We start from the raw sequence: 17285 nt of genomic DNA on the forward strand, positions 1-17285 counted from the left end.
CTGCCTTTCCTCAACAACTTTCTTAATGCCTCAGTTTTATCAGCAAATTGTTCTGTAAATGTTCCCAGTTACTGTTACGTGTATCCTCCTCTGATTACTTATGTAAAGAAAATGTATGTAAATTGGGAAAATGTGGGCAGGGGTTAGCATTCGAAACCGTATTGCTTGTGGAGGAAAAACTCTGCCTCACTCCCTTTCTCTCTGAGCTGCGATATCCCTGTTTGCATAATAAACACGTTTTTCACTTCTAGTATGCTTTGAGTGACTTTTTCCTTCATATATTCAATGAAAGCTTGCTTTGTTGAAAGGAAAACTGTGCCCGCTACTGAAACAATGTACCTTTTTGCTATTAACTCAGTACTGCAGATGAGTTGTGTATATATTCTGCATTCCTCTTGTGCAAACTATTTTCCCCTAGAATTGACATTTTCGTTGATGAGGGCACAGAAGCTGTGAAGCCTTGGGAGATAGAAAAATGTGGCCAAGATTAACACCGGTGTGTTGGAGAATCTGAGATCGGGGTCAGCTTTTCTCTAAAATCAACAGCTTCTGTGAACCTAGGAGCTTCCAGAAAGGTATACTGTGTATTTGCTTTCGTAATTAATACTCTAAGCTAACCTTTAATGGAAAACATGAGAAGCCATCAGCTCCACAATTTGCAGATTCTTTGTTTCAATATTTGCATTCTTTACCCCTTATATTCTTTAATGTTGTTATGATCATAAGGTTGCTACTTCCTTTTAATGAAGCCTAACAGACACACTGTATCCCTATGTAAGCACCCACCCATTACTTTATTCACACTTCCCACCCCTGAGATGATCATCTGGATTTGCTGAAATAGTGTCCATTTGGAAGCCTGGTGGCAGACAACTGACTTGATTCTAGTGGCTGTCAATTCTAACCTAATGTAGCACTATGCCACATAAAATACTGTTGATTTCCTGCTACAGTTTTGCATCCTCATATTGCACTTTATTACAAACAGTCTCTTCCCACTATATTCCTAAAATCCTAAATGAAACAATTACCTTGACTTAAAACTTCAGATTGTTGTCACTCCTTTCTAGCAAAGTACTCTCACCATACTTTCCTCCTTTTCATGACTTCTCTTTCTGGGTGTAGCCTATTCAGTCTCTATTACTGTATTTCTGCAAATTGCCCACACCTCATTTGATAGATCATAACCTCTTCTTCATTAAAAACCATAGCCTTGCATACTAACAATACTTAATCTCCACTAACCTATTAATCCCACCAACTATTTTCATGAATTCTCATAGCCCAACGCTAATAATCTCATATTGTATTAATTTAATCTACCACAACAACACTGGAGTAAATTAATTGAAAGCACAATACCTTTTACTAACCACTAACCTTAGGTACAGGTATAGTGTGCTACTTGGCGTACAGCGCTTAAATGACTTGTATGTGGTACTAAGCAATGTATAAATGCTGTAAAACACTGTACTGTAATCTGGGGAACAGTGTAGCACCTTAGTATAATTGCAAGGTAAACGAAAACATCCCAAAGTTTAAAGCAAGTCTGTAAGCTAAAGAATATTTTTACGATATGTCACTAGGGTAGCCACTTGGCTGGCTTTTTAACCAGCATGTCCAGTATTTTAATTTCGCAATAATTAGTAAATCCACACAAAGTCGGTATTTTTCTCTTACCAATGCGTACTTTCAACAGTAAAAACAGCTGCCAAGTATTCCCAGGTCCATGTGTGATGTGCTGCTCCAGTCAACTTTATTTTGAATTCTGACTCGTAGTACTGCTTTAGAATGGCATAATACTTCAAGTCCCAGAATCCAAAGAAAAAACCTGGACTGGAGTCGCTTCACGCAAACCTGAAACGTAGCAGGTCTGAGTAAATGCAAGAAGAAAGCACTTTAAAATGTGTTTCAGTTTTGCCATAATCATCCCTAACTGAAAATTAAACAACAGAAAGCTTTTGCTAGAAATGAATACAGGCGATGTCCGTTAAAGTTGTATTCAAGCGCCATTTCGAGCCTTTGAAGAATCTTGAAACGTGAACAAATGTCCACTATTTTACTTTAGGAAAGATCATATCTAAATGTGCCTAACGGTGCTATAAATGGACTCAATTTAGTTTGGTCCGCTATTTGATTTACGACTGGTAGTAGTTCAGGTAAGAAACGTTTTCCTCTACAAATTTACTTGCTGCAGCGTTAAGCTAAAGATGCTAAGGTGTGTTTTGTCTAGCGTCATGGCTTTAGTGCCAGTACATTCCAGGGTAAAAGAGCACTCTAGTCATTTATTAGAGCTCTTGTGTACGTCTCCGCGTTTGTGTTTCCGGGTCCCCTGCTGCATTATGGGATAACAGCGGTCTGCGCAGCCGTAGCAAAGGTGGCAGTGGTGTTCTCCAAGATGGCGACTTCCCTGGGTTCGAATACTTACAACCGGCAGAACTGGGAAGACGCGGTATGTTGGTAGATCGGCGCACGGATTGTTTTTTGGGGAGGAGGGGAAGCGCCTGGTGCTGTTGGCCTTGCTCTCTTTATAAAGCTATAGGCAACTACATGCATCCCGTATTGGAAATAAAGTGAAGACTGATGCAGTCCCGTTATAGAGGATAGCTCGCCACTAGGCAGGGGTTCTGCCAATTCACCAATTGTTATGCTTTGATGCCATGATTATGGTCTAGCACTCTCCATGTCACTTTGCTGGGTTGGTGTCTCTAATAACAACACTGCTTTTTATGTGTGTTTCTAATCACCGAACACTCTCATGATTAAGTTCCATGTACATTGTCAGCATCCTGTCATGTGGATGGTGTTATTTGGTGTCTTCTAGGGAAGGGTTTGCTGACCTCTGGGGTTTATGTGGGTTGCCCTTCTTGTGGAGGTGACTGCATAGGAGAGCAGAGTTGTTGACAAGCTGATTTTAGTAGTATAACATGATATAATTCATTTAAACTACAATGAAAATATTGTACTCGTGCCCCATTGCCCACATCAAAGGTCTATTACTGAGGCGATTCTAACGCTGTACTGAGTGTTGAAACAGAAATTGAGCTATTTCGGTTAATAGAAGTACACATGAAGAAATAGTCCAGGTCCATTCTTAAATCAATATTTTTAGTAGATTCGTTTTAAATGTTGACTGTAAACAGTGATCTTTGGAAACGCTGCTTCTTATTCCAACTTTATTTGATCCTTTGTCCTTTTAACCGTACCCGAACCATCAAGCATGTCTGGGTAAAGCCCCCTCTATATGTAAATCCATGCGTGGAATATCCGGCAGTTATCGTCCCTTTTGTAATATTTAACTTATGCAATGAAGATGGGTGCGAAGGCTGAAGCTATCTGGCTCCGCACATTTTCGAACATTTATGACGTTTTGGGTAGTTATGGTTTCAAAGTAACTATGGTATTGTGTATTGTTCACAGGAACTTGAATATGATTTTTGCGTCTAATGGGAGTCAGCCACACAATTTCACGTAGGTGTAAAGGGATCACTTCTTTCAAGTTTAAGAAGTTAGTTTACCATCTGATTCTAGACTCACTGAAATGTTGTATTTCGGGCTACCAACAATGATCTTGTTTATTGTGTTAGACTGTGAAGAAATGGTAACATCTTTCGCGGGGTGGAAAGTTTGTGCATTTTCACATGTTTTTGAGGTTATAATGAACGACTGCATAAAAAATCGAGGCTTTTTAAAAAGTGTGTGTGGGTTTTGCAGAAGCACATATTGCTGTTGGGCAGCTGAAATTGAAATAATCGTTCTTGGTGCTACACACTATTACAAGTTTGTTTTTGGGAAACATCGAGACAATAGAAGATTCTCCTAATCTAGAGCAGTGTGTGGCATTTGTACTTCGTTATCCTGTCTTGACATTCTGACCTATCTTGCATACACATTTTGATTTGAATATCCTCATTTTACATTTGCAATTCGGGGGTTGTATGAATCTATCGTCTTGGCAAATTGACATGCATGCATGCATATTTTGAACACATTAAACAGGAGTGAGATGAGCCAAATCCATGTGATGAAATCTAAAGGCAAGAGGCAGCCTCTTAGCAATAACAGTGTTACACTGTTTACATTCTTCAACGTCCTGAGGCTGGAAATTGCATGGAGAAGATAGACTGGTTGGACTCTAAAGGAAAGTTAGATGTGTTTATCCTTCAGTTTAGGTAGGTTGACGAGCATTAGCAATATAACATACAGATTTATTGTACCGCAAACACCACTAGTGTTGTGGTAGTGTAGCTAAGAAAAAGAGGGTGACGTGTGAGCAAAATAGAAGCAGGGAGAGACAATGTATCCAGTTGGGAACTCATCATCATCATCATCAGTCTTTAATGATGATGATTATTAATTCCAAACTGGATACATATGTAATATTTTTATATTGGCATTCCACAAAAGCGAAACGGAGTGGAGGAGAGGTATACCTGAGATTCTTAAGTAATTCTTTCGAGAGGTATTTCATGCAAAAAACACAATCCATGAATTGAAAAATAGTATGGGTTTAATGAGGGACCTATGGCAGTGCTGCAGCTTCCTGCCACTACATAAAAGTCCATTGCTAGTGGGGAACCTCTAAAACATGAGGCATCCACCAAAAAGAGGCAGTATTTCATGCATAGGATTTCAACTATTCATTAATAATAATACATTTATAATATATAACACTGCTAAAAAGTATCCAGATGGAGCGTATTTGCAGACTTGTGACAAGCTTGCTATGCTTTCAGAACCGAAATATCTTGCACTGTCTCACAGCAGCATCACCCTGCCTATTAACATGCACAAGTATGACATTTGTACCTTAAATCAGCTTTAAAATAAACATTTCCACATTCACTTGAATCTTCAGCCAATCAGCTTGATATCTCAGGCTGCATAAATATAGAGAAGTCAATTTTCTGAATGCCAGAGTATATGCTCTGGTTGTGGCTAACATAGCACAACTGTACTTTTAAAAATTTCCCCTACACTTTTTTTATTTACATTTTATTGCACATTTTCAATAAAATAGTACAGCATGAAAGTATAGCAAGAGATAAAAAAATGTGTACTACAGTGGGTGTTACATACAGAGCTTTAAAACATTTTTTGAGCTATTACTCTGTTACAGTGGCGTTTGAAGATTGATACCCTGAGTTCCATTGAGAGGGGAAGTCCTCGTGGTAAGCTTCTATACTGTTGATGAAGGTTCCACTGTGAGGGGACCAAGAGCAGAGGTTGATAGTAGAGAGTGAGAGGGGGAGAGCAGGAAGAGGGATAGAAGGAGAGGGAAACAGAAGGTGGGGATTCATGTGGATATCAGAAGGTGACTGGGAGAAGAGGGGGTGCGGGGCTATATCTTTAAAAAGGTAGTATTCAGCTCTGGATTAGGGATAGACGGAACTTCGTTATGTAGGTAAATGTCTTGGGGTAGCCAGAGCTGTATGGAGACAGTATGATTGTAGCTTTTGTTAGGAAAAATGTTGTCAGAGCTTCTAAGGAAGCATACCCAGGCCCACCATGTGTAGTAGGATATGGATTTGAAATCTGTCCAATCACAGAGTATTGTTTTAACACCTAGTGTAAGTAATAGGTCTAATAATGGGCGCTTTGCATTTTCTAGTGGAGGGGATGTGGTATTAATCCACAGGCCATGACTAATGAGGATGGGGACCAGGGTAATTTTACAATGGAAGATAATGTTATTAATATCTCTCCATAAAAGGACTGGAGCATATGGCAGGAAAATAGCATGTGCTCGAGGTAATCGACTTTTGGATAGGCAATTCCAGCTTTTTATTGGAGTTTATCAATTTTAAAGAGTTTATCTGAGTTCCAAAAGTATCGGTGTATCAGCCAATATTTACACTGTGAGATGATAGGCAAGATTTTGTGCTTAGTCACACATTTTCCATATGAGGATCCAACTGCAATCAAGACTACAAAATAAATTACTTTTACATTATTAACTTGCGCTAGGCAAAGGACAGGGGATTAAGTTAATGTTGTCCGCTGGAGTCCTTCATTTACTAAATTTAGTATTGTTTAGGAAGACGGCGATAATGGCATCAAAGTGACGGTTCATGTAGATAAAATAATAGATAGGATTGCTGGATTAGAAGACACTATGGTGTATTGTCTAAGAAAAAATGGAAAAACATTGCAAACATTTCTCAGATCAGAGAATAAAGTCATGATTACAAATTCTCTACCTAATGCACAATCTCTAAATATCCGCCACACCAAAATGTATTCTACTTTTGAGACCACTGATAGGTTTGCAATGCTGAAAGCCTCCAAGACTCCTGTTTGTTACTTCATGTAAGGAACTACATTTAGTTTAACGAGAGAGCCTGATTGTAAAGTAGGAATAATTAAGAAATAAGTATCTGCTATATCAGCTGTTGATGATTGGCAAGTTGCTCTGTCTGATTCTTATACGAGGCTAAAAGGAGCTTTCGAGATAAAAACACAAACAGTAATGCACAACGCAGATCGAGACACAACAGTACAACAATTTTATTCCCCAGATCAAGAAATTAGCACATTACATAAAGTGTCCAGCTCTGCTGAAGTCAAAATAAATGTCCCTATCTCGAACTGAAAATTCTGTGTGGGTATTTCTGCAGATTCTCTAGTTTAGGAACAGAAGTAAAATATGATTACAATATCAATAGAAGGACAACCGGTTAAGAGAATTGTGCACTTGGAATAATGCAGGTAGTACCAAAAACACTTCCAACATAATTTCTATCACATGTGGTACACTGAATTAAAGAGAAGGTAGGGATGGATTTAGAATTGATGATGAGATTATTAGTACCACTGTGACACCAAAGAACCTACCTGAGTAAGATAACCTCCTCAGTTTGATTGTGCACGCAAACTGTATTTCCTACATGCATCATGTATTAAATTGTGGATACCTCTTAAAAATGATTTGCCAGCCACGTTGATGTAAGACATTTGACCGGTGCTGACAAAGCCTATTGAATTTGTTAATCCAAAGGGGATTGAAGGTAAGAGAAGATACTATGATAATATTCGATCTCTCTGATGTTACTCCACTTGTCTTCTCCAGAAAGAGTACAGGGGTGTGGAATTTAATAAAATATCTGCTTGTCCATGGGGCAGGTTGCTTCATAAATCTACTAGTCCTGTAACAAAATCCACTTGTCCCTTTTGGTGCCATGTAGTGCGGGGACAAAATATGGCAGCATACTCATTATATAAGAGCTTCAGATATAGCCTTTCTGATTAGGCCAGGGCTCATACCGTAGTAGTGTTTGAATACTTGCAGTCCTATTATGTTTCCGCAGATCTACATACTGGGGCTAAAGATAGTGGTAAGCAATTGTTCCAGGGTTAGAATGCTCTTTTGAGTCTGTGCATACCTACTAACTTGCATGTTTTAAGGGTTTTCAACAACTCTTCTCTAATCTTTTCTCATGCTGAGAAATTTTGGAAATTTACTCCTGACAATGGCAGGCGTAAACCTTCTTCCAGAGTTGGGGAAAAAGGTGGTTGGAGGGAAAGTGAACTTGCAAACACTCAGATTTTCGCATGAGCAAATCTACACATACATATTTGCTCATGCTAAAATGCAGTTCCCAAATATTTTCTAGGATTACTATTTCTTGTCCTACTTCTATAAATTCTTGGGATTTCCTGAAAGCCGTATAGCTGCACTTAAAGCAAGGACATATACCATAGGTGCACTTTTAAGACTTTCTTTAATAACTGGTCCGCAAATTTCCTCTGGTGTTGACCATGACCTTTTGTGTTTATTAAAACTCTCTCTCTCTCTCTCTCTGTATCGTCTGGCTTCACTGTGAGTGACAGCTTTCTGCTCAATCACAATGAGCATATCGGTACACAAAGTAGTTTTGTTCAGTGCCAGTAACTACTGTGGCAGTGTGTGCTTTTTGAGATAAAAAATCATTTTTGATTTTGCCAATGTTTGTTATAATGGTGAGGGCCCGCCAGCTCCCACACCAATAAGGTTTTACAAAAACCATGCCAAAACAAGTCATACATTGACAAAACTAAAAAGCTAACAACCAATTTCCCACCTACTGGCTTTGCCAATGTTTATTTTTGTTTCCCATAATCTTATTGAAATTGGTTACACTGATTTGTCCATTATGAATATTTTTGGGAAATACTAGCTTGTATCAACACATATTACTAAATGATGCTGCAAAGAAATGGTACCTGAAATTTTACAGTAGTTTAGCTAAATGTATTTTTCCTGCTTGTATTTTTTTAATGAACATTTTATTTTGAAAGCAAATAATCATCAATCTTGCTTTCAAGCTCCTGCAAATATTTGTATCAAATCAGAGAGCATTCTGGGAGCATTATACTTAGCCTCATATTGCTAAACTTTGGAAACGGGTGTACACCTTTTTATACTGGAACCACTGTCAGTAGGGCAGTCGGAGCGTACAACATTTTACTTAAGAGTGCTCACCCTAATAATAAAGACTTTCAATTAATGAACCATAAATACCAGTTTGAACAGCATTAATATGAGGACAAAAATATTACCATAACTGCAGACAGTGCACCTCCCTGATCCATAATGTGGTACTGCAAACTGGCAGTCAAAGGGTTTGTGTTGCAGGGGGTTGGGCCTACTTGTCCCAAGGACAAAACACACATGAAAACTTGTTGCCCTTGACCCCGAACAATATGTCCTGGTCGTCGGGCTATAGGAATTTCACATCCCTGGAGTATATTGATTATTGTTGATAATGATTATACACCTAGAATGCCAAAATATCCAAGTGTACTGCTTACTGCGCGAGTACAACATAATGTTTTGTGATGTGTATTTTTAAAGTGCACTGTCACCTGCAAGTGTATCCTGGCACTGAGTAGGTGTGTGTGCCTAGCCCTACCTATGGTAGGTTGGATAATTGAAAAGCTATGTCTTCAACTTGCAGATTTCAGGCAGATAGGAGGAGGCTCTGATGGGCAGGGGAGGTTGTTCCATGATTTAGGAGTGATGTAAGAGAACGCTTATCGTCCTGAACTTTGTGTGGGTGTGGGATGTTGGCAAGTAGGAGTCATGCAGAGCAGAGGTGTCTGTATGGTCGGTGGAAGGAGATGAGACTGTTCAGGTAGAATGGGGCCTGAGTTGTGGAGTCCCTTGAACGTGTGTGTGAGGAATTTGAACTGAGCAAGTTTATGTATTGGAATAGAGTGTACGTTTCTGGGGTGTGGTGTAATGTGAGTTCTGCACGGTCGGTTGAGGATGAGTGAGGCTGTGGAGTTCTGTATGGTCTGTAGTCTTCTAGTGAGTTGCTTGGTGATCCTGTTGTTGAGGGTGTTCCCATAGTGAACTTGCTGATGACTGACTAGGGCGTGAGTGACAGTTTTCTTTGTGTTGCTTGGGAACCACTTTAAGAACATCCTCAGCGTCTTCAGGATGTAGAAGCAGGATGCAGTGACAACTTTGACTTGTGCCGTCCCTTCCAGTTTGCTGTTGATGATAATTCTGAGTTTCCTGGCATAGGTTCTGGGTGTGGGTCAGAGTTCGGCTGGCCACCAGTTGGAGTCCCATGGTGAGGTGCTCTTTTCGAAGATCACTATGTCTGTCTTGTCTAGGTTGAGCTTGAGACAATTGGTTTTCCTCTAGTTAGCGACTTTGGGCATGCAGACGGGGAACTGGTTTCCTGTGCTGAGGATCTTGTCTGAGGGGGAGAGTATGAGTTGCTTATTGTCTGGATAGGACAGCTTGTTTTCTAGCCATTAAGAAGGAGCAGATCCGGTGGAGAACAGATCCTTGGAAGCCAATCACATGCAGGCCCCTGATGAGGATGGGGTGTGAGACTGTGTCAAATACCGCAGAGAGGTCAAGGAGGAAGATAGCTGCAGTGCCTCCTCCATCAAGAATCATGCAAATGTAATTTCTGTCAGCAATGAGTGCAGGTTTTCCACTGTGGTTGGCCTTGCATGACATCGAGGAGCAGGTGGTTGGTGAGACGTCTGTTGATGTGTTTCTTAAGGACCTTTTTCGGGTATGGTTGGAGGGAGAGGGGTCTATAGTTGGAAAGCATGGCTGGGTTAGCGGATGGTTTCTTGAGCAGGAGGCATGACTGTGGCATGTTTCCAAGTGTCTGGGACTTTGGCCCAGTCGATGGAGGCATTGAGGATGGGTGTTTAGTGTTTCACTGATTGGCAAGAGTCCTTTCTGAAGACGTGGTGGGGCAAGTGTCAGATGGTGGCGGAGTGGATGGACTTCATGGTAGCAGTGCCACATGGTCTGGGTTAGTTCATTGGCTGTGATGAGAAGCTTAGTTGTAACAGTAATGGGGTCTGGTTGAGTCGAAGTTGCTGTACATGAAGGTGATTATATTACAGAAGAATTCAGAGAGCTTTTTGCAAAGGGCTTGTGAGGGGTTGATGATGCGTGGGTCTGGCACAATAACAATTATATAAAGGACCAAAGTCCAATAAGGATCACCCCCTGAGTTGATTTAATCCTGAAACAAGCATCTGGTTCAGCATACATTTGTGCTACTAGTAAATTCGATTTAAATCAAATGTACTTCTAGTGAATTGATTCCTCTAAAGAGAGACCTTTATTTAGTAGGGATGTTTTAAACCATGAGCCGGCAATTAATGGCTGTTGCTGGATGGGTGTCTCTCTGCCTTCTGAGAAGGTAAAATGCTAACTGCCCACTAAAGCAGTGTCTTAACCAAATGTTCTCCCTAAATATCCTATAACCCGATCCATCTATGGGTGATCCGAGTACTGCAGAGTCTGAATTTAACAACTCTATTCAGCCATGGAGAACCCTTTGTGCAGACAGTTATGTTGGTGGATGAGGTTTCGAAATCTCCAGTTGAAATATTAATGATCAGAGGAGATATAAATCCTGCAAAATGTTCAAGAACATAGTAACTGTGTTGAATTAGTTGTTTTTATCAATATGCAGCTGTTCTCTTTGTGTTACGGGGTAATACAATTTCAATCTGTCAACTAAGAATCACAGTGATGATCAGGTTGCTTGGTGTGACCTAAAAATTGCAATTTCCCCAACTGTTGTTCAGAATCGAAGATAGGATTGTACAAGTGAAGCTTTTTTAGCTGATATTCATGGTTCAGAATTTAGTGCTGTCAGTGAACGGTCCATTGTGATCTACCTGCCAATTATACGCATGTATCCCTGTATCCCTGTATACATGCATCATTTTGTATGATCTTTTTTTTTTTTTTGGCAGCTATTTGCATCTACGTTTAAAGTTGATCAGACAAAATGTATGCAATTAGCTTCTAGGAGTGGATCAAATTAAATGCATTAAATGTTCATTATATAATGTTAATAAAATAGACCATATTGAAATCTATCAAGAGCCACTGGATAGCATATGTCACAGTCCTTTGTAATGTCAGCTAGTGGAATAAATTAGTAGATAAGATATATGATCTGTTCATTGATTAACAAAAATCTACTGTGGATTTGGAAGTTAGAACATTTAATCCCCGATTCACAAAAGCATTAAAACTGGAGGCAGTGGCTAGGAATAGAGAACTAATCAGACAATGTATTAGCTTGTGTGAATTCAGAATTTTCAAAGGTCTGGTAAGATGATCTTCAGGAATTGTTGTTAGCAATATCGAGGAGGCTATATAGTCTAGATATAATTTAAAGGCTTTGGTGAGTAAAACTAGAAGCTAAGATAATATTCAATATTGTTGAGTACACAAAGTGAAAAACATAATTAACTGTAGCCATTTATATTGTGACCCTGGCTCCCCAGATGATATGTTTACAAACTTATTTAAATCAAATAAAACCATTTGGGCCACACAATTGATAGTTTTTAACAACTGCCTGCTGGTATCATAGACACTGACTGACTTGGGACAGTACTACATCCATTTTATAAGGAGCGTGATTCTGCAAAGCCAGACAACTACATCAAGATAGCTTTAATGGATGTAGAGGCTGAGTAGTTTGTCAAAGTTCTGTTGGATGTCTTGCAGGCTTTTGCAGCTGAAAAAGAAATTCTACATCATTTGAGACAAAATTCTGATTAGCATGCAGCACTAGCAATAATGCAGTAGCTAGTGCTTTTAAAGGTTTACCACTATTAAGTTATTTCTGTTATTTGTTTGACTGCCAATCAGCGTTTCACTGTATAGATTGAAATGGATTGTGGGAGAACTGACAGATTGGGAGATAAGAGATTCTCTCCTGTGGGTAATTATTATTTCACAATACATGGGTACAGGTGAAGTTACAAATTAGAAATTTTGTTTATAGGTACCCACATATATTGTCCTAAAGCAGGGATGTGTCTTGCACAGTTACGCTTTAGTTTGTACACTGCTTACCCACTTGACCTCCTGCTCCTTGTAATCATATTTTACCAATTTTAGGACTTTCCTACCGGACAGGTATTACCCGTCTGTAGGTGAAAGCCTCTTGTGGACCATGCCAAACATTTACAGCTTACTTGCAGCCTGCATATTGTTTACCACTGGTTGGCTTTATTGTCACTCTCATTCAGTTTCTTGCCTTCTCTTTCATGTGTTTCACCCTCCCTTAGAGCATAGTCTCCCTTCTATCCTTTTAATTGGCTGGCTTATATCCTTCCACTGCTCACATTTAAGGAACTAGTTTTTTAGGTCTCGCCTACGCAGCGTGCATGCAAGGCATAGGAGGGGACCTCTTGGAATCGATTTGCTTTTTCGCTAAAAAACGTGCACGCTTTGCATTGCTTTCATTGGCAACGCGTGCACGTTTGGCGATTCCCTTGCGGGCACGAGCTGTGGCAACATCTGTTTGTAATTAACTTGCAAACAGATGGTGCCCCTGCTCGCTCCCGCAAGGGAAATGGTTTGCGCTTTGTGGGTCCGTTTTTTTGTGTTTTTTTGTTTTTTTGTTCGTCAGTTTCTGCAGGCACACTTCCCCCACTTTAAATAAACTTTTGTTTACCTACCGCCACACTCACGGCCTCGGGCGCTCTATTATATCCTTCTAAGCTGTATTTTTTTTGCTCGTCCGTTTCTGCAGACACACTTCCCCCACTTCAAAGAAACTTTTGTTTACCTAACGCGACACTCACGACAGTTGCATTTTTTTAAGCTTTTCTCCTGTAAACATTGTAGGCACGAAAGGGCTTTTATTTCCAAGGTGCTTCTGCATAAAGATGTATACATGGCCGTAATGTTGGTGCCTGCAAGGAGGGACGGGGTTGTCGGAATTAATTTTAGGATAGGCGCGCATTCGCTTTGTATTTTGCGTCCGGGACATGTCTTTTTTTTGTCCGGGCCTAAACACATGCACTGTTAACATCCAATGCCAGTGCACATATTTACTTCACTAAAGCACACGCTGTGTGCTCCCATATACATAGTGCTGCTGCCCGCCCCCTCTTTGTCTGCTTTCCCCCCCCCCTCCTTGCCTCACATTATTACGTAGTTCACAAAGAAATGTTGTATCAGGGCTGTTGTTACCGCGTTCAGGGGCCTTATATGTTATCACATACTGTGGCATTATATTAAGCTTGTGGTAAACACTGCCTACTCCTCCGTTATCCTATTTTGTTTACCAGTTTTATGCCGATTTTGCGGCAAATTTGTTGGGTTGTAGTCAACTTAGGGCCGTAATATTAGTACATGCAAGGAGCTTAATTTAGGGTTGTGTGTGCCGCAATGTTTAGGAATTTTTTTAAAGCTTTTCTCCTGTAAACATTTTAGGCATGAAAGGGCTTTTATTTTTAACCCGTTTACCGTGGCGTAAAATCCGCCGCTGTGCGGGCGTTTCCGTGCGTGGACGGGGCCGCGTCGCCCAACGGACATGCACAGCACTACGGAGGTAGTGCTCGCGACGGCCGTTGGCCGACGCACGCATCGAAGGGGTTAAGGTGCTTTGGCATGGAGATGTATACAAGGCCGTAATGTTCTTTCATGCGTGCTACAGCGCTTCTCTGACACTGATCCGGTGTCAGCGCTACTTTAAATTCCCCAGCTGGGTCAGTGGTCGTCGGAGGGGAGCCAGGAAGCAGGCTTTGGTTTTGACCCTGTGAATTAAGCGGCGCACACATACCTCTCCAGGCATGGCCCACTGCCCTTTCCGCCGCCCTCCATGCACCTGATGCCTCAACTTGTCCTTTTCTTTAGATGTTAAGACACCGCCACAGTCAGCACTTCAGTAAAATGTCAGTGCTTCAAGGCGGCCCAGCTAAAACTGCATTTCGGATTAGCATTTGTTTCTCTTTTTTACGCTTCATTTTAATGTCCAATTTTTTTGCTTAAACAGTTTTGGTTGTATTTAGTTAGACTGTGTAACATAGCGCTTGAAAGGCTGCGCCTCTCACACTGACCTGTCTGAGTACTTACCGACCCAAGGGGACAGCGTCAGCTCTGCTGCTGGTGACGTCTACCTGCCTCTCTCTCTCAGTTTCCGCCCCTCTCTAGTTGTTCATCTCTCTTATTCACCCTGTTTCTCGCTCGCTCTCTCGTACTCCCTCTCTTTCGGTCACTCTTTCTCTCTTTCACATAGTCTCGCTCCTGCGCTACGTGTGTGTCTCTCTCTCTCTCTTCCTCATCTTTCTTCTCTTCTGCTTTTTCTAATCTCTTTAACTCTTGTCGTCTTTCTCACCCCTCTCTTCATTGCTATTTTTCATTCTTACTCATTTTTCACACTTTCCCTCCGGCCCTTCCCCTCTCCCTCCCTTCCCCTCTCCCTCCCTCCGGCCCTTCCTCTCTCCCTCCCTCCGGCCCTTCCTCTCTCCCTCCCTCCGGCCCTTCCTCTCTCCCTCCCTCCGGCCCTTCCTCTCTCCCTCCCTCCGGCCCTTCCTCTCTCCCTCCCTCCGGCCCTTCCTCTCTCCCTCCCTCCGGCCCTTCCTCTCTCCCTCCCTCCGGCCCTTCCTCTCTGCCTCCTTTTCCCCTCCCTCCTGCTCTCCCTCTTTCCGTCCCTACCTCTCTTACTCCCTCTGTGCCTTCCTTTCTCCCTCTATCTATCCCTTCCTCTCTTCCTCCTTCCCACTCTTTCTCCCTCTCTCCCCCTCTCTCCTCCCCTCCCCCTCTCTCCTCCCCTCTCCCTCTCTCCTCCCCTCTCCCTCTCTCCTCCCCTCTCCCTCTCTCCTCCCCTCTCCCTCTCTCCTCCCCTCTCCCTCTCTCCTCCCCTCTCCCTCTCTCCTCCCCTCTCCCTCTCTCCTCCCCTCTCCCTCTCTCCTCCCCTCTCCCTCTCTCCTCCCCTCTCCCTCTCTCCTCCTCTCTCCCTCTCTCCTCCTCTCTTCCCCTCTCCCTCTCTCCCTCTCTCCACCCTCTCTCCCTCTCTCCTCCCTCTCACCCTCACCCTCACCCTCTCCCCCTCTCTTCCCTCTCACCCTCACCCTCTCTTCCCCCTCTCTTCCCCCTCTCTTCCCCGCGCAAGTTGCAGTAAAGCGTGCCTTCTCCATTGATTTAGATATTATAAGAGGTTTCCCCATGCCCTCTTCTCGTTTGATTAAACTGCAGGTACTGAATGTATCAACGTGGTGTGGAATCCCTTTATGTTAAATTGCATCTCTTACCAAACTTCCAAACACCTCTGGAAAAAAACATATGAGGTCCCAGAAGTGAGATCTATTGGCTATGCCAATGCTTGTTTCTTTTCCATGCAGCATACTATGAGAGTGCATGTGTTTACTTGGTCTCTCCCTAATGTGATGCTTCCCTCTGTCCGATAACTGCCCCACACCCTATGTTAATCCCCACCCCTCCCTACGTCACTGTAAAAGCAGTCTTATTTTAACTTTGGGAAGGCTTGTTTACAAACTGGACCGCCAATATATTCAGCCGATACTACAAGTGATCTAGGCAAAATAGTTGCTATTCTTTATGCAAAATACGTTTTTCAATGTGGACAAGGTGCAAATAAAATTATTTAGGGATTTGCATTATCACAACATAACAAGCATTTGCAAAGCAATAGGTCTCGCATTTGCGAGAGTAAAAGCTATTGGTATAGTATATGACAATGCCTTTTATCTGTTTTGATAATTAACACATAAATAAAAGGCATTATCATTTACATTACTAATAGCTGAAACTCTTGTAAATGCGAAGCCTATTTCATTTCAAATCAGTGGCCGCCATTGTACCGATCTGCTTGGAAAGTGAAAGCGTGCATGGGCGCTGAATGTTTCAGGGAAGCATGTCGTGCTTGCAGTAGGAGAAACTCATTAAAGAAAATAGCGCTTACAGACTAAATAAGATCTACCGTGTAACAATAGAGGTAAAAGGGCCAGTCCTCATGGGAGGTTACAAATGAAGACTAGGCTGTACTTGGGAGGGAATAACCAGCATATTAACGAATCAGAAGCCAGCATTTACAAAGGACAATGACACAAGCCAATGAAAAATATGGGCGACGGGTGGGTGCGGCTTCAACTCCATACTTAAATACAGCATGCCTCCCAGAGCAGCACATGTACTGCACAGGCTCGACCTAAAAACAATCATGCTTGTCTCTAATTTGGTACGTTTAAGCATGTATTGATGGCTAAAAGTAATTTCTTAAAATACTGTCCTACAGTGAGATATGCAGAACCTGGCATCAGTAAAAACATTGTGTGGCTATACATTTGCAACCAACAGTTATCCCATTGTGGCAATGTTTGGGCCAGTTATTGTTTTTTCAGCTATATTAAGCCTAGAGTTATTGCTGTATATAGATGGCAAACAATTTAAGGAAACCTTCATATTGAAAAGATTTTTAAGGAGGAAACACACTGTTTGTTTATTACCATCTTATTCAAGTCTGAACCCACAGAAATGTGTAGGATTTATATATAGCTCTGTTTCTCATCAATTGCTAAGACTTAGATTCAATGAATTCAGAGGAACTAATAGGAATTCAGACCATCATGGGCTCCTCAGTTTGAGAAGTCGGATGTCGTTTGACTGTACAATAAAAATATTAGCCATATAGCCTGTATGTTTTCAGTATTCTGCGTTGCATGTTCATACTGTCTGAAACCAGTTTTTATCAAAAGCTATTCGCAAACTCTGAAAGATGCTATTTTTATGTGTTTAAATTCACCTAATGCAGAACTGATAGGTAGTCTGTCAAATCTTTTAAATAATTAAAAAACGATCCCAGTGAATTGTAATAATTTAGTCTGACTGTGTTGTTGTGTGTCTCACATGAGAGGATCCAAGGAAGAACTAAGCTACATTATAGACATTTCTGTCCTATATGTCTTCCAAACTCATAAAACCCACACATTATATAGGGTAGCACTAATAGAAGATATGTGAAAAACCATGAAATTGGGCACAACCAGGTTAT

The 17285-nt window shown here is 41.4% G+C and overlaps 1 protein-coding gene across 1 annotated transcript in view; it reads left to right on the top strand.

The window, feature by feature from the left end:
- Window positions 1–2303: 2303 nt before the first annotated feature.
- The window catches only part of RBM22 (RNA binding motif protein 22), a 100229-nt gene continuing 85247 nt past the window's right edge, over window positions 2304–17285 (top strand). Inside the window, exon 1 of the mRNA XM_085617704.1 lies at window positions 2304–2452. Within this exon, the coding sequence (XP_085473830.1) occupies window positions 2399–2452 (54 nt within the window). The 5' untranslated portion in view covers window positions 2304–2398. The remainder of the gene's footprint in view (window positions 2453–17285) is intronic.

Source organism: Triturus cristatus, chromosome 7, assembly GCF_964204655.1.
Source record: "Triturus cristatus chromosome 7, aTriCri1.1, whole genome shotgun sequence".
NCBI classification, from domain to species: Eukaryota; Metazoa; Chordata; class Amphibia; order Caudata; family Salamandridae; genus Triturus; species Triturus cristatus.